This window comes from Pan paniscus, chromosome 6 (assembly GCF_029289425.2).
Source record: "Pan paniscus chromosome 6, NHGRI_mPanPan1-v2.0_pri, whole genome shotgun sequence".
Lineage (NCBI taxonomy): Eukaryota > Metazoa > Chordata > Mammalia > Primates > Hominidae > Pan > Pan paniscus.
The window spans coordinates 159,316,803-159,335,702 of record NC_073255.2 but is presented as its reverse complement, the minus strand read 5'-3'; the positions used below and the strand labels follow the sequence as shown (position 1 = coordinate 159,335,702).

Here is an 18,900-nt window from a genome sequence, read left to right as displayed (position 1 = left end):
GACATGTGTGCTTATTTCTGCTGGAAAAATCATAGCTTCCAGGCCCTCTCAGTTGGACAGAGCTAGGTGATATATGATGTATACTAAACCGTGAGTTCATACTGACGTCTCCAATTGGAATCTAGGACATCAACATTCATTTCAGCATGCTTTTCTTCCTTATCTTTAACTTATCTTTTCAACAGTGAGAAATCTTACTTCCACCATCCATTTACAAAATTGTTCAACCCCTGAACTTCATGCAAAGCAGTTTTGGAATTCACCAACTAGGCTATAGTACTTGTCTACAAAACCTTTCAGTTTCCAGTCAAAATACTGTTTTCCAAAGATGAATAGGAAAGCAGCTTTTTCTCCCACCCTCCTTAGTGAGGTTATGTCATCTTTCCTAACTTCTTATGTTAGATGTGTAACTCACTACTTGCCAGCTTTTCTTCTTTTCTAAGAGTTTAGGGCTGTAACTTCCCCCACTAAATTCTGTTTTTACTACATATAGAAATGTCTTACGTACTATTTAATTAAAATTGATTCTAAGTAATTTTAACTTTTCATAATTTATTGACACAAGGTTATTTATAAGTACGTTTTAAAATATCTTGGGAGGTTGAGGCAGGAGAATGGCATGAACCTGGGAGGTGGAGCTTGCAGTGAGCCGAGATCATGCCATTGCACTCCAGCCTGGGCAACAGAGCGAGACTCCACCTCAAAAAAAAAAAAATCTAAGAATATGAAGATTTTTGGTTATTTTCTTGAGAACTGATTTCTTACCTAATTCCTTTGTGTTCAGAGAATGTGATCTGTGTGATACCAATTCTTTATCACTTGTTGAGATTTCCTTTGTGGCCAAATATGTGTCAAATATTATAAATGTTTTCTGTCACTTAAAAAAATATATATGTATTCTTTAGGCAGTGCAAACAGGATTTGTGTGGTTAAGATCTTCTAAAGTCTTACTAATTCTTGCCTGTTTGATCTGTGGGGTTATGACCAACGTGAGTGGTGATTTACCACTGTCATGGTGGTTTTTGCTCTCTATTTCTGTAAATTTTTGCTTTGTTTATTTTGAAGCTGGTTTTTGAGGAGTTGCTTTTTGTTGGGACGAAATCTCATTATGTCACACAGGTTGGTCTCAAACTCCTGGGCTCAAGTGATCTTCCTCCTTGGCCTCCCAAATTGCTGGGATGACAGGTATGAGCCACTGTGCCTGGCCCAAGGCTGTTCTGTGTTCAAGCTTAAGATTGTTAGATATTCCTGGTAGATGAACATTGTTATCATCATTTGGTGATGGTCATCATAACTAATAATGATTTTTGCATGATATGTAGGTGATTATTAATGTAGCTTTCTTTTGATGAGTGTTTATCTGATGCATGTTCACATCGTTAGCCTTTCTATATTCTTGTACTTTAGTGTTTTATAAATAGCAAACTAGATTTTGATTTAATTTTTCAATATGACTATTTCTGTCCTTTAATTAGTTTGGTCCATTTACATTTATCATGTAATTAATAAAAGTAAATCACATATTAATAAAAGTAAATCACATATTAATAAAAGTAAATCCATTTCTACCATTTTATTTTAAGCTTTCTTTTTTGGCTCATGTTCCATAAACTTTTTGTTTCCTTTTTATTGGTATACTTTTTGTTTCATTGAAGTTATTTTCTTTAATTCTTTTTTTTCTCTTAACAGTTTATATTTTCCAACAATTACATGTGAGATTTACCAGGCATGTTGCTGAAATTTTAAAGTCTTATGCTAACTAACAAATTTCTCCTCCTAGGTAGTTCAGAGTTCTTAGAATATTACCCTCCAGTCACCCCCTTTCTGGCTTACACACTTAAATTCTGTGGTATTTTAGTTATATCCTTTTTTCCCTAAGCTTATAAATTAATATTATTTTTCTTATTTTGTACTTAGTATTTGCTTAGATTTAGAAACAATTTTCCTTTTTTCTGAAGAATGTTCTTTGGACTTTCCTATAAATGGACTCCTATACACTGTGAATTGTTATTGGGAATTTCTTTTGTTTCATCCTATTTTTTCAAAGAAAGTTTTGCTAGGTGTACAGTGCTAGGTTGATGGTTATTTTCTCTTAGAACTTTGAAGATATTCATTTTCTTCTGATTTTCTTTGTTGCCATTTTTTTTTTTTTTTTTTTTTTTGAGACGGAGTCTCGCTCTGTCGCCCAGGCTGGAGTGCAGTGGCGCGATCTCGGCTCACTGCAAGCTCCGCCTCCCGGGTTCACGCCATTCTCCTGCCTCAGCCTCCCGAGTAGCTGGGACTACAGGCGCCCGCTACCACGCCCGGCTAATTTTTTGTATTTTTAGTAGAGACGGGGTTTCACCGTGTTAGCCAGGATGGTCTCGATCTCCTGACCTCGTGATCCGCCCGCCTCGGCCTCCCAAAGTGCTGGGATTACAGGCGTGAGCCACCGCGCCCGGCCTCTTTGTTGCCATTTAAGAAGGCTCTTGGCAGTCCAGGCGAGGTGGCTCACACCTTTAATCCCAGCACTTTGGGAGGCCGAGGCGGGTGGATCACCAGGTCAGCAATTTGAGACCAGCCTGGCCAATATGTTGAAACCCCATCTCTACTGAAAAATGCAAAAATTAGCCAGGCATGGTGCCACGCACCTGTTGTCCCAGCTACTCGGGAGGCTGAGGCAGGAGAATCACTAGAACCTGAGAGGCGGAGGTTGCAGTGAGCCGAGATGGCGCCACTACACTCCAGCCTGGTGACAGAGTGAGACTCCATCTTAAAAAACAAAACAAAAGAACAACAAAAAAAGCTCTTGGCAGTACAAATGCTAGTCTTTTGAGGATGATTCCTCTTTTTCCTCTGGATGCTTTTTTTAAAAAAAGACTGTTTTGTTCTTTTGTGTTTTGTAAGTACACTATAAGGTTTCTTTGTATGGATTTCTTTTAATTTGTTGTGATTGGGACATATATGAATTTCTAATCTAACTGCCATGATATTGTATAGGTGTGCATTTCTTTTTATTTACCCTCATTGGAATATAAAGATTTATATTTGTCATCAGTTCTGGAATAGCATTATCTCTTTAAATATTGTCTCTTCTACAATCTTTTTCTTCTCATCTGAAGCCCCAATTACCCGTGTACTAGGCATTTTATCTTCTATATCTTTTAATGTCTCCAAAATGTATTCTATCTACGTATTTTTCCAGCTGCATCCTGTGTAATGTTTTCAATTCTGTCTTCCAGTTGAGGAGTTGGCTACTATTGTGAAGGGCTCTACAGTAAACATGACAACTATTTTGGGCTTTGTAACTATACAAAATCTTATAACTATTTTTGACCATGTAGTCTCTGTTACAACTATACAATTCCGCCATTGCTGTGCAGAAGCAGTCATGGACAATATAGAAATGAATTAGTGTGGCTTGTCCCAACAAAATTATATTGACAAAAGCAGATGAAAGGCCGTAGTTTGCCAACCCTTACTCTATTTCTTCAGTTGTCTCCTCAGCTGTGACATCTACTGTTTCACTCACTTATTGATTTATTAATTTCAATTAACAAATTATTTAGTCCTGGAAATTCTGTTATTCTGTTTGATTCTTTTTGAGCTCTGCTTGATTACTGCTGAATATCTCTTTTTCCTTTCTTGGTTTGATTCCATTTTTTGTTTCCTTAGATCTTTTATAATTATTTCATATTATCTTTCAAATAACTGAATTTTCTATTGTTTCTGCTGACTTTTTTGCCATGGTCACTTGTTTATTATTTTTTAATGCAATTAGCATTTTTTTGTAATAATCATTTATACTTAAGATTAATCTGTGGGAATTCTTATAAGTCCTGGGCTCTGAATGCTTCCCTCTAAAGAGGACTTGTTCTTGTTTTTCCTTGATGTTAGGGAGTGCACTATCCTTTCACTGATACTATAACCCATTCTAGGGTCCCATTTTTATGCAGGTGTCTCAGGCTTAGCAGCTCATCCAAATTAGGTCTATGGCTCAGTGATCCATTCCCTTGGATGCAGCTGTAAAGCTTTCTCAGTATTGATATTTACCACCAAGGCAGCCATGTTGTTCATATTTGCCCCTTCTCTGCTTTCATCAGGTTCATTTGTTTTGTTCTCCCACCCTTGGGAGAATTATTTTACTTTCTTGTAAGAGCTGGACAACATTTAATATATAATTGTTGCGGCTTATGCAGTATTTAGGTGTTTTGTAGTGAATAAGGATTTGGGGAGTATCAAGTTAGTCCACCATACTGCAAGCAGAAGTCACTTGAAAAAATTTGCATTTAAAAAATTATTTGGACATCTCTATGGTGAACATCCTGGGCCTCTCCTCAAACTGCCTTCTGCTTCAGGTTTCACCTAAATGACTGCTGCTCATTCATCACATTTCAGGTTAAATATCATTTCCAAACTGAATCCTTCTCTGACACTCCAAACTAGATCAGATGTTTATACTTTTGCCCTTCTTAAATGTAATTGTGTACTTATTGTCTAATTTTTATTTTGTATGCATTCCCACTATAAACTCTATTGGGGCAGAAACCATTTCTGTTGTGCTTACATTGTGTCCCATGACCTGACCAAGTGGTCCATAAATATTGATTGAGTAAATAATTGAATGACATTGGGCCATCTGTTTACAAATTTTATAGGTGATATATTATGGACCTTCTTAAGTAAGTTTAAAATTAAATGTTTTTAAATTAATCAACTGCAATTATTTTTATGGCACATGATAAAGGCCCTACATAACCAGCAAGATAGCATCATTTTCCATCATAGGAATTAATATATTAAAATAGATCCCCTTTTTAGTATATAAAATTGAAAATGATTATAACAAATGATAAAGACTACAGTTGGTGAGGTTGCAGGAAAATTAATAATTTCATGCACTGCAGGCCAGAGTGTAAGCTGATAAGTGCTTTCTAAAAAACCAACTTTGCAATATGTATCGAATACTTGAAAATATCATGCATTTAACCTAGCAATATACCTTTAGGAATTTTTCCTAAGAAAACATTTGGATATGGGTTAAACATATATAGTATAAGATTAATTATTGAAGCACTATCTATGATAGCAAAAAATGGAGGAAAAATGCCTACATTTCTAAATAATGGATAATTGGATTAATTATGGCACATCCATATATTGAAATATAATTATTTCATTATAAATTAGAATATTTAAATTATATTTTAAAAGCTTACAGTTCATTAAAACAACCAAATTATGAATCAGAATGTATAATACATCTATAGAGTTAGAGAAATAAATTATAATTATATTTGCAAACTAGTATTTCAGTTATTTCTGGTTGGCATATTTATAGGAAATTTTCATTTTGGTCTTTATTTTTCAAATTTCTCTTCTCATAGTATGATATATATGAAGTCCTTTAGTTACAATATATGTTGTTTTTAAAAAATATTAGTTATAGGGCAGAGGGTGATATTTATATCAGAGAACCTCAATACCAACCTTAATTCTCTTTACTTTTATTTTAAATTGCTCTTGGTATTTCTTTCTCTTGAATTCTGGAATTATATACAGCAGTGATTTCAGTTTGGATTAGTCCAAGAAAGTTTTCTTATTTGTTTGTTTGGTCCCAGGAGAGGCCAGTTATCAATTATGTTTTGGTCCTTGGCCTATTCACCAGCACCCTAACACAGAAACAAAGTAATATGATCTTAGATCTTTATAGAGTCAGATGATTGCTTTCACCATAGTGGTATCTACTCTTTTTAAAATAAACATCCAAGGAAATTAGAATGCAGTGCAAAATCCAGACAAGGAAGTGGGGAGTGTTTGCAAAAAGATAAGAACATATTTCAGAATTTCATCTTTTAAAATATTTTTTCATAGAAAATCTGTTTCTTATATCTCAATGATCATATAAAGACACAATTAATTTCTTCTGGATATTTAAAATTAGAGGGGAAGTAAAAGGACACTGAGTGTGTAATATATGACCATCCAAGTAGTACATCATTTGATTCAAACAATAGGAGGTATTATAGGTTAGGAAATAAAAAAGAAGGGATTATTGTTTTCTTCCTCATCATCTTTTATCATTTCTTATTCTCGTGCTGTGACATCCTCTCCTTTCCATTCTGTTCACAAATGGATATTGGTGGGAAATACACGAAGTGCAAAGTGACTTTTACCTGCTGTGCTGCAGGCAGAATTGACAATTCAGAAATACCACCCTCTAGGTGTCTCTCCCCTTCTCACTTTCCCTAGAGGAAGCTAAGATGTCATGCATTCCTCATTCCTCGTAGCAGAAGCAGGTGAAAAGAAGCCTATAAGTAACTCAAAAGCACCATGAACTTTGTCATTTGCTCATGCATTGCTTGTGAAATAATCTTTTACAACAAACCACCAGATTTCCAGGACAAACTTACCTGATGAGTTGGAGATGGGGTGGGGGAGCATTTAATTTAATTTAATGTCTTATTAATTTAACCACACTTCACTATACAGTGTTAACCCTGGTGTCTTTCTTCAACCCACAAGCTTGCTAAGTACTGTAAACCAGGCAATGTGCAGAGTCCTAGAGATTATAAAGCCTAGGGATTATAAACACATTTATCCCTCACATATCTAAAAGCTGTGCAGGTGATAAAAGTGATTGAAAAAATAACTCTAGAAGATGGTATAGTTTTCATTAAGTAATAGAACGGATGCTCGTCAGCACTAAATAATGAATTTTCAGGAGGAATGTGGGCAGATATGACTAAATAATTTTGGAAGTGCTATTTATACAAAGTTAAACAGATTTCTTTACTATCAGGCTTCTCAGACCCCTTCATATGCTGTGATTGTTCTGTGAACCTCCAAAAGGGTTGCGTAATTTGCATTGTTTACAAAATATTTGGGCATCCCTGAGGGTCATTGTTCTTTACAATGTGTTTTGGAAAATGTTGACAGCCATTAATTCATCTTTACTCAAATGTACTCCAAAGGAATGGATATTAAACATGTCAAAATTAGTTTTTATTGGTGTTACAAACCCCTGAAATTTTTTATTATACTGGAAAAGGGATCTATAAAATGTGTGAACACAAACTGTTCAAACAAGGGAAGTAAAGCACTAGGTTTGCACAGATCTGAATATTTAAGCAGTCTTCCTCATTGATATTTTCTCTTCTGCTCAAATGCCTGATTCTACAGCCCAGTTTTGTACCCTTTTTCTCTTAGATATTTCTTACCCTATAGTGTAGTTGTTCTTTACCTTTATAGAAACTAAATTTTTAGTTTGTTTTACCACAGATATCGTCAGAAATAATAGAAAATGGATTAGGATGAGTAATGCTATTTACTCCTCTCATTCCTGATTTTTTTGTTTAAAAATATCTTTTTCAATTTAGAGCTCATGTCACACTTGTTACAGGAGGAATTGATAATCATGACGGGATGTTCAATGTATATAAAAGAGTTTTTGTGTTTGTTTTAGAATGCAGTAATCTGCCAGATTGATGAATAGCACAAATTACAAGATTGCTTAGCTCATGGAGAAATTTAAGAAAATATGTATATAGAGGCGTTATCAACTATTTTTTGGATGAATCTGCCTTTCAAAAAGTGTTGTCTGTGTTTGTGTGCACACATGTGTATGCAGCTTGCAGGGGGTTGTACGTGTGTGTGATGGCTTCTCTGAAAACAGAGTGTGACCCACAGGCAGATGTTAAGATCAGGCCTCAGTGGCAGAAGGTTCTGTTGTACAAATTCTGTTTTTTAAGAATCTTTGAAATAAATTAGCATACAACTGCACTTGGTGTTCACTTGCTTATTGTTTAAGACCAGATAGAAGTTTTATGTCATAACTTTTTTGACTTTATCTGTAATTAAAAGAAGTGTATCTATTTTAATCTGTTTTATAATTTTTTCATATATTAAGCCTTTTTCACAGAGCACCCTATTTTTATTGAAATCATGTAACTTCAATAACTACAGGCCCCAGAAAAAAATGAGAATATTAAATATTGATACATAAGACTACCCTTTCTTCTCATCAGAACCACTTTAATATTTAATTATCATCATAGAGTTAAGTCCCACTTAACATTCAAATGAGAAAATTTGTCTTTTATGTTTGAATTTTAAATAACCACATTTTAACAGAATCTTTATCAATGTCAAAGCAGCATTATTATGTTTATTTATATCTAAGGAGAAAAATTCTATTCTTAAGATTTAAAGTAAATTATTTTATTATTAATTAAAATAGAATTAAACACTAAAGATTTTCTGCTAAGTGTGAATACATACTAACTTTAGAGATCTTTTTACCCAGTGTACTTAACTACAGTTCCTGCTTCTGTTTGCTTTTCACAAAATTTTCTGTTTTACCAGCTATCATATAATAAAAATGTTCCAAGCTGGGCATGGTGGTTCTTGCCTGTAATCCCAGCACTTTGGGAGGCTGAGGAGGGTGGATCACCTGAGGCCAGGAGTTCGAGACCAGCCTGGCCAACTTGAAACCTCATCTCTGCTAAAAATACAAAATTAGCCAGGCGTGGTGGTGCACACCTGTAATCCCAGCCACTTGGGAGGCTGAGGCAGGAGAATCGCTTGAACCCAGGAGGTGGAGTTTGCAGTGAGCTGAAATTGTGCCACTGCAGTCCAGCCTGGGTGACAGAGGGAGACTCCATCTGAAAAATAAAAAAAATAAAAAAATAAAAAGTTCCAAATAATTTATACTGTTAATTCTAATAAGCAGTAATAATAATTTGTCATATTACTAATTCATGAATTCTTATCATCTTAAGTAATATTTTTATATTGCATATATTACTCATTCATTTCCTCAGCATATATGCATTAAATATCAACAATATGCCATCTGGTGTTCTAGCACTAGAGATACATTACAAAGGAAGCAAACAGTAACCAAATAGGTAAATATATCATGTTAGATGGCAGCCATATGTACAGTAGCCATCAATAAAACATTTTTATTAAATATTATTATTTAATAAATATTATTATTAAAAAAGAAAAAGGTCTACGGGAATGGGAAATACACTTTCATATAGGATGGTTGGAGATAACCTCACTAATCCTGAGTCATGTAAGTAGAGACCAGAAGAAAGTGAGCAAGCAAGCCAGGTGTGCATGTGTGCATATATGATTTTGTGTACGTGTAGAGAAAGCACTCTCAGGCAGAAGCAGCAGCACTTGCAAAGGCCTTGAGCCTGGAGCTTGCTTCCTGTGTTTGAGGACTAGTTAGGAGGCCAGCATGGCTTGAGTGGAGGGGAGCAGGGCAAGTGAGGGGGTAGATAAGGTCAGATTGTGGGAAGCGGGGCTCATACATCATTATAAAGGCTTTGGCTTTTACCTTGTGTGCCACCGTTACAGGATTTGAGTCAAGGAATACTGTCATAATGACCGATGCTTGAAGAGGCTCAGAGTAGTGTGTGGCCAGTTCTCTGACAAAGAAAGCGCTGGAGGAGAAAGACCAAGAGGCTGCCTGCGTACTCAGGGATAAGCAGATAGTGGCTGGGATCAGTGGATCAGTGGTGGATATGGTGAGGGAAGGTCACATTCTGGGTGTGTTTTGAAGGTAGAGCTGGCAGGAATGAATTTATAAACTGAGCTTATATAAATGATAATTTTTAAATCTCGAATACTCTGAGTCTACTAAAGAAACATTCATAAAATATAACTGGTTTAAATTTCTCTCAAGGCTTTTGTAAAAACATACTTTAGAATGTATGAAAGAGCAAGGTTTAGGACTTCCTTTTTTACAGTCTTCTTTAACTGACTTGCTGATTCAATGGTAAGCATTATATTTTAAATGTCATTGGTTTTTAACGTCTCCACCTTAGACAAGTCAGATAGAAAATGTCTAATGTAAGTAAGGGTATTCAAAATACTCCATTATTGCTTTTCAAATATAATTTTCATGGTTTCATTGGGTTTCTATTGCTCGTTATTATTTTCTATCAAAATATAGCAGGAAGAGAGTAAGGATAAGAGCACCGTCTTTGGAGGGCAAGAGACCTAGGTTCAAGTCCAGGCTCCTGCATTTCCCAGCGGTGTGACCTTGGGGAATTAACCTAACTGCCCTGAGCCTCAGGAGCCTTCTCTTTTGGAAAGGAGACAGGATTGTTGTAAGCTTTATATGTTATTCTGCATATAAGATAGCCAGTACAAAATACCAGACACGTATTTAAAATTCTATAAGTGCTCATCATTATGTTTGTTTTAATAATTACAGTGACAAGATGTTGATGACACGGAAAGTATTTGCACTTATCGGGAAGAATTATTGTAGGAGGAACTGTTGCCTTTAGAGTTGACTACTGCAAAGTTATCATTTATTACCAATAATTTAGATATAGAAGGCCGCTTCATATGCCTAATATTCAGTAGTTAATCTTGTATATATTCTAAAATAAGGATGTGTAAAGGCAAGTCCAAATTGCTAAACGTGGTATTTAACCTGTCAGATTTGTACCTAATTTAGTGATAAACTCAGTAAAATGGTGGTCCTTCACTCTGTATAACATTCTTTTCTTAGCGAAGGTTGACACAAGCGAGCTTCCCCTGACTTACCTTTCTCACTTGTCATCACCTGACCCCCTGGCTCCATTCTGTCAAGCAGACAGTGGGCCTCAGTGAAATCTAATATGATAGGACAACTTACAGTATCACTGTGGATGACAATCTCATTTGACAGTTGAACAAAATAGAAAAGTTTACTCCTATTTAACCGCATAACATCTGCCAGGTAGCTAAGCCAAAAGATTATGTCAAATCATCAGAATAATGAAGATAAGTTATTTGCCCTTTTTATCAATTTGCATAGGGATATTCAGTGAAATAATTACCCATAACTTTATGGTATGAGTTTTCATTGTTGTCTACATGATAATGTAATTTAGGTATAGTTTTTGTCTGAATACCCAAATTCCCAAATTAATGATTTATATAGAACTTCCTAGTTGAGCTTTTGTGATCATTGTCAATGCATAATTATTCATAGGTTTCAGTTTGTGTTTTGTATTAATATTCGCTCAAGGGGGATTGATTCTAAAGTAATATGTGAAAAATCCATTATTAAATAAATATAAAATATTAGGATTAGCTCATGGTGCACTGCTTTGTAATTTATGCGTTAGACTTTTCCTCCTTCCTAAAAATACTTGAAAGACTAATATTTGGCCATTAATTTTTCCATAGTTAACATTCAAAATGCATTCAGATGGAATAAATGTGGGTCGATATATTATTTTGCATATGAAATTAAGTAATGTTTCCCTATTTAGGAATAAAAAATTGTAAGAAATGTTTTCAAAGCATAAATTCCAGCAACACATGAGTCTCTGAAGTAAAAATTATGTACTCTATATTGGAAAAAAAATCTCATACTTAAATGATACTTTGATTTGACTGAAAGGTCATTATGTCAGTGTAATTCAGGTATAAGTTTAAAATTAATTGCTTTCATCCTAATTGACTAGTTAACAAGCATCAAACATATATACACACACACATACATATGATTGTATGTATATAGAGAGGAACAAATAAAAATCTTGTTAGGAAAGTTATTTTAAGCATTTACTTTTCTTTGTTTTCAATAATTCCTGTTTCTACCTATTTTATACATAACCATTAAAATTAGTACATTGGAATGATAAATGCGCAAGTCTTTGGGAATTAAAATATAATCTTTAGAGAAATAAGCTAAGCTGGGCACAGTGGCTCACCCCTGTAATCCCAGCGCTTTGGGAGGCCAAGGCGGGCAGATCACTTGAGGTCGGGAGTTCCAGACCAGCCTGAACAACATGGTGAAACCCCATCTCTACTAAGAATACAAAAATTAGCCAAGCATAGTGGCAGGTGCCTGTAATCCCAGCTACTCAGGAGGCTGAGGCAGGAGAATTGCTTGAACCCAGGAGGCGGAGGTTGCACTGAGCCAAGATCGTGCCATTGCACTGCAGCCTGGGCAACAAGAGCAAAACTCTGTCTCAGAAAATAAATGAACAAATAAACAAACTAATAAGGTAGGAAATTATTGTTTTTAATTATCAAGTGCGAAAGGTTTATTTTGTTATTAAAATATATAAACAGGTTTTGAAGTGAATATGAGATTCATACTTTTTTTCCCTCTGCACTAACAAGACAGTTAAGATTTATATGTTCAAAATTTTAGATGGTTGCCGTACAACCGAATACCTAAATTGATACAGAATAAATTCTAAATTTCTGTTATTTGATATATTTTACATTTTTAATCCTAATCTTAGTAAAATAAGATTTATTTTCAGTCTTCATAGCTACTTTGTAAAATTCTGATGAAACTCACATTGATTTCACAGGAATATTTAAACACAAAAATCTTGAAAAGAAACATGGCTTGCTTTCTTCCCTGTATATTTTAATTCTAATATTTATTTTTATTCATATGCCCATGTATTTAAGCAAACAAAAAGAGGTCAGTGAACTTCTACATGTGTCAAAAATTTCTATGTTTCTTATGACAATTAAATCTCCAGTTCTGTGTTAGCTGAATTATTATTTGGAAGAGAACCAGTTAAGACATTTTACCTTACGTTCATTATTTTTTAATAATATTTTCATTCAGGGGATTTCACTTAGTTGGTCAAATGTTTGGTACTACTGTAAAACACTTTTCACTGACATTTTCAAGGACTAGTCATTGTTTTCGGTAGATCTGGAATATATTTATTGTAATCTTTTACCTTGAAGGCTGTCTAAAAGAGAATAATTTCATTCCATTCATTCTGGGTCAAAATATAAAGCAAATGGCTGCAAATATTTCCAGTAAATTTCCACTATAAACACAATTAATATGTATACAGTGAACTTTTCCTTGGATTTTTAAATATACATATGTATAAAATATATAAAAGTAAATGTTCGATCAATATAAATTATTGATTCTGATTTTTTTTTTCAGGCCTGATGGAATTGGGACTGTTTCAGTGGAAGAAAAAGAAAAATTTGAGGAGATAAAAGAGAGACTCTCTTCCCTTTTAGAAAATCAGATAAGCCATTTCAGGTATATATTTTTTTATTAATATAAATATTTCTTTTCATACTTTACTCAACCCTTACTTCCCCCAAAAATTGTTTATTATATCATTCTACTAGCGCTCAAGATCATCAGTAGCCCTCCCTTGCCTGCAGGGTAAGGTTCACATTCTTCAGTCTGTGGTCTGCTTCTCAGCGTATCATTCAGTCTCCTGTATTCATTTAGGCTAGCCATTCCCCCTACAATATCCGTTCTACTGCACCTCTTACTTGCCTTTTGCATTTCTCATTCTTGCATAGTCTCTTCCCCCTAGCTCTGGTGACTGTTCACCTCCTGCTCTCTGTATTACCAGGTAAGGAGCCCTCAAGTCTCACCTCCACAGTGGAGCCTTTCTCAATTATTCCAGCAGAGAGTATTCTGAAGTCTTTGAGCATTTATTGTCTGTAGTATTGTCTTGTCACTTTTAACCCACATGGCTTTAAAGTCATTAGTTATCTTTTTACTTACATTCTCTGAGAACACAGGTCACAGCACCTAGCACCATTCCTTGCTCAAAAAATTAGCTATCAGCCAGTCACAGAGTCTCATGCCTGTAATCCCAGCACTTTGGGAGGCCACGTGGGTTTGATCACTTGAGACCAGGAGTTCAATACCAGACAGGGCAAAATGGTGAAACCCCATCTCTATAAAAAATACAAAACTTAACCAGCCAGACATGGTGGTGCATGTCTGTAGTCTCAGCTGCTCAGGAGGCAGAGGTGGGAGGATCACCTGATTCTGGGGAGGTCGAGGCTGCAGTGAGCTATGATCACACCACTGCACTCCAGCCTGGACGACAGCATGAGACCTTGTCTCAAAAAAAAAAAAAAAGAGGCCACCAATACTAAGAAACATTTCAAACATTTACAGAGTAAAAGATAAATACCTTGATAATATTTCTTTTCTCCTGGTTATAGTTAGTTCAACAGAACCTAATAATTAAAAACAGAAATATGCCAACATATTTTCTTTTTCTCCCTTATTATTAGGCCTATAAAATGTCACCACATAATGTATTGTGTCTTATAACCTGTCTGCTATGTTGCATGCATGTGATTTGGAACTTATTTAAAAAATAAACTTAGTGAATATGCTCTTATTTTGCACTTATTTAAAAAATAAACGTAGTGAATATGCTCTTAATTTGCACTTATTTAAAAAATAAACTTAGTGAATATGTTCACAAAAATATTTTATTTAACCATATGAATGCTGTATGACCATGCTGAGACTCCGTTTCTTTATCTTCTTATTCTTCCTGATCTGTTATTGCCTCATTATTATTCTTTTTTGTTATGTTTCCTGATAATATAAAGGTCTTAGACTCTGTGATTTTTTTAAATGATATTGAAAGGAGAAAATCTCATAGTATATACTATGAATCTATTCGCCTACATTAGTGATTTTTCAACTGGGGCTAGTAGCACTACCTTAGAGTAAGTGAATGAGGTACGATTTTCATTGTCATGATAACCAGGGGTAGGGACAGTCATTTAGTGCTGGGTTTAAAAGTGCAGTACATGAGACAATCCCACAGTGGAGAAATATTCTGCCCAAAAAGGCCAGTAAATTTACATTAGGAAACACTGTTGCAGATAGCATAGCTGAATTCAACTTACAGAGCTAAGATTGAATTCTCTGCCTGAAATGATTTTGAGTTTACAAACAAAATGAAGACATAAAAAATTATTTTGCAGTTGTAGAGATGTGTTTCTGCATTTGCTGTTGTTGAAAGCATTGCCTTAACCAGGTGTGGTGGCTCAAACCTATAATCCCAGCACTTTAGGAGGGAAGGTTGCTTGAGCCCAGGAGTTCAAGACCAGCCTAGGCAACGTAGCGAGACACCATCTCTACAAAAAAGAAAAACAAAAAAATTATCTGGGTGTGGTGGTATGTGCCTGTGGTCCCAGCTACTCCAGAGGCTGATGTGGGAGGATCACTTGAGCCTGGGAAGTCAATGCTACAGTGAGCTCTGATTACACCACTGCACTCCAGCTTGGATGACAACACTCTGTCTCAAAAAAACAAAAACAAAAAAAAGTGTTGTCTCCTAGGTTGTATAGAATCCTTTAAATGTATTTTATGTATCTTTCAATGAAAATCAGTGTAATTTCCCTCTTTTTTGCTACTGTTGAGACCCAGCCATCATTTTAGATATCTATATTAGTAACTGAATAAGTCCCCATTATTATATCAATGATTTCAACTGCAAGCAATAGAAATCCTGCCTCGAACTGTTTTAAACAATAAATAAATTTGCATGCTCACTTGCCTGCAGGTCTCGAGCAGGCAAGCTTTAAGACAAGCTTTATTCAGTAGCCACAGCTCTCTTTCTTTGTGATTCTCACATTGCTATTCTCTTTCATGGGATAGCTTCATCCCCAGACTAGTAGTAAGATAACATAATTTATTAATTTTTTTTTCTTTATCTCACACCTTAGCCGTTAAGCCTACAGAATTTCTTGGCCTCACATTCATATATGCCAGTGTTCAAAGGAAGTCGTAGAAGCTATATTTTTCTGTAGTCTTCTCTTAAGATCATAAAAAGTTTCCTTAGAAGATCCTAGCAAACTATTTTTTATATCTCATGAGCCTGGTTTTGAACCAAAACCAGTGGCCAGAGAAGTTCTGTGCACGGGATGCCTCAATCAGTCGCTGACATGGACATGGGATTGCTATATTGAGTTAGACTAATCAGAGCCACTCACCAAGGGACTTCAATTCCCCACACTACCACCCAAAAACTACAACTACATAGTAGTGGACAGGGATGTCCACGTCATTTATTGTATTCATTTTGTATTAGTATCATTTTAGTTTCCTGTCCTCTCTTAAAGTTTTGTTTCTCTATTTCTCTTATACACACATCATCTTTGGATAATTTCTCTAAATATGTACTATACAATCCTGATATGGTTTGGTTCTGTGTCCCCACCCAAATCTCACCTTGAATTGTAATAATCCCCGTTTGTCAAGGGTGGGACCAGGTGGAGGTAATTGGATGGTAGGGGAGGTTTCCCCATGCTGTTCTCATGATAATGAGCGAGTCTCATGAGAGCTGATGGTTTTATAAGTACATTTCATGAATTTTCAGAAACTTAAGGATTAAAAAATCCTAAGGTCTTCCAGAAAGAGAAACCAGATTTTATACAATGAGTTAGAATGACTTCTCAACATTGATTTATTCTACAAATATTTATTGAGCTCCTACTTTGTGTCAGACAGTGAACAAAACTTTAAAAGATCCTTTTCTTCAACTTTCATTTTGATGTGAGGAGCAATACTGATATCTGGAAAACAGTAACTTCATAATTCTGAGAAACTATCATTTCCAACCTAGAATTCTATACCAGCAATAGTTTCTATTAACAGTGATGGTAGAATAATGATATTTTTAGACATGCACTAAAAAAAATGTACCTTTTATATTCCCTTTGGTGAATTGTAGAATTTACCAAAACCAGGGGGAAACAAAGAGGATCTAAGATCCCTGAAACTGGCTGGGTGCAGTGGCTCACACTTGTAATCCCAACATTTTGGGAGGCTGAGGTGGGTGACATACTTGAGGTTAGGAGTTTGAGACCAGCCTGGCCAACATGGTAAAACCCTGTTTCTACGAAAAATACAAAATTAGCTGGTCATGGTGGTGAGCTCCTGTAGTCCCGGTTACTTGGGAGGCTGAGTCATGAAAATTGCTTGAACCTAGGAGGCAGAGGCTGCAGTGAGCCGAGATCGCCTGACTGCACTCCAGCCTAGGTGATGGAGTGACACTGTGTCTCAAAAAAAAAAAAAAAAAAAAAAATCCCTGAAACAAGAAATCAACATGAGAGAGAGAAAGGTGTCCCTAGAGTGATGGTTAATTGAGACCCTCAAAGTGACAGTTGATTTTAGAGAGCAATCAGTTCTGACTGGAGCATGTCAGAAAATGCTTCAACATAGATTAAATTGATAAAACATATTTTGACATGTTAAGATATTTGCCCACTTGGAATAGAGTTTGGAGTTGTATTAATTAGATTGTACTACTTTTTTACTAGAATTTGGAATTGTATTAGATTAAGTATATAAAGAGAGGACATCAAAAACAAATATAAGTATGAATTATGAACAAACTATTGAGCAAGGCATGGAAAGTAATCATAGAAAATACTGCATCTCAGTTGTCTAGAACATTCTCATAACTAATGTAATGTAGATACTGAATTTAGATCTAACCCCTGCAAAATGATCTAACTATATTAGAAGTAAGGAAGGGACAGGAATTTTGTTTATAGTGGGGGAATGTGGTCAAAAAAAAAAAAAAAAAGAGGGAGCTACTTATGTCCAAGATGGAGCAGCAGGGGATTATATTTAGCCTCCCACCCAAAACAATTTAAAAAGGCCCCAAAAATGGGAAAAAATATTTTCAAGACATTAAACATAAAGCAATGAAAGTGATTCCTGAGAAATGGAAAAGAAATGAAGTAAGCCCTTTAGTTGCACCTGCTTACTGACAGAAGAGCATTTCCAGGCCATGATCCAGAAAGGAGGAACCTAGGTAGAGCCTAGTGGACTCTCTGACTTGAAGAGGCAGAGCTGGAATTCCAGGGAGGCCAAGGTAGCCAGAGATTGCAGGCCAGAGGTCTAAAGGAGAGAGAGGAGAGAGCTATAGCTATTTGCAAATGATTCCCTGGAGTCTCCTGTTAAGTATTGATCATTTCATATATGTGAGGAAACTATCCAAAGTCTGGCAAAGAACCACAGGAAAGGCTTATGGGGGGAATCTCTAATGCTAACACACAGGACCAGGGGTAGTTCTAGTTTTCATTACCCAGAGTGGAAAACCAACTCATGGGTTATCAGTAGAGTACTATAATCTATAGAGTACTCGTTAGGTTTTGCTTCAGCCATGGGAAAAAAATTAACACAACTCTGATATCACCTAATGGGGATTAAAATCAAGATTCAAATAGGTCAAACTGTTTCCAGGTAATTTAAGAGCATTCCTGAATACAGAGATCAAGCATATTTAAAGGAATACAAAAATATCTAGACATCAACAAGACAAAACTATCCCCAGCATCTGGTGAAAAAATTTTAAGTATATAGAAAAATAGTAAAATATGATCAATGAAGAGGATTAAAAAGCCAACCAAGCAAAACTGAGAAGACACAAAATATAGAATTAGTGAACCAAATGTATTAGAAGGACTATTGTTACTATATGTTATATACAACCAGTTGAGGGCATGGATGTAGACCTACGGCTAACATACTTAATGGTAAAAGATTGAATGTTTTCTACCTAAAATAAAAAGGCAAGGATGTCTGCTCTCACTTCTTATGTTCAAAATTGTCGCAAATGGTCTAGGTAGTGCATTGATTCTGAAAAAAACAAATTTTTTGAAGTCATCCAAATTGGAAAGGAAGAAGCAAAACTATCTTTATTTGCAAGTAACATGATTATCTGAGTAGAAAATCTTACCAAATCTAAAAAATTCCACTCCAATATTTAAGTTGCAGAATCCTAGATAATTTTTTTGAGACAGGGTCTTACTCTGTCGCCCTGTCTCAGGGCTGGAGTGCAGAGGTGTGATTACTGCTCACTGCAGCCTCAACTTCCCAGGCTCAAGCGATCCTCCCACCTCAGCATCCCAAGTAGCTGGGACCACAGGCACATGCCACCATGTGCAGATAATATTTTCTTTTACAGAGATGGGATCTCCCTATGTTGCCCAGGGCTACTCTTAAATTCTTAGGCTCAAGAGATCTTCCTGCCTGGGCGTCCCAAAATACTGGGATTACAGGAATGAGCCACCACACCCTGTGATAAATATATAAATATTAATATATTTCTATATACTGGCAACAATCAGAAATTGAAATTA

At 35.5% G+C, this 18,900-nt stretch overlaps 1 protein-coding gene across 11 annotated transcripts in view; it reads left to right on the top strand.

Moving 5' to 3' along the window:
* The window catches only part of CADPS2 (calcium dependent secretion activator 2), a 566,720-nt gene that overhangs the window by 421,599 nt on the left and 126,221 nt on the right, over positions 1-18,900 (top strand). For all 11 annotated transcript variants that reach the window (XM_003808627.4, XM_055115340.2, XM_055115339.2 and 8 more), the window contains exon 14: positions 12,920-13,021. In XM_003808627.4, the coding sequence (XP_003808675.1) occupies positions 12,920-13,021 (102 nt within the window). The remainder of the gene's footprint in view (positions 1-12,919; positions 13,022-18,900) is intronic.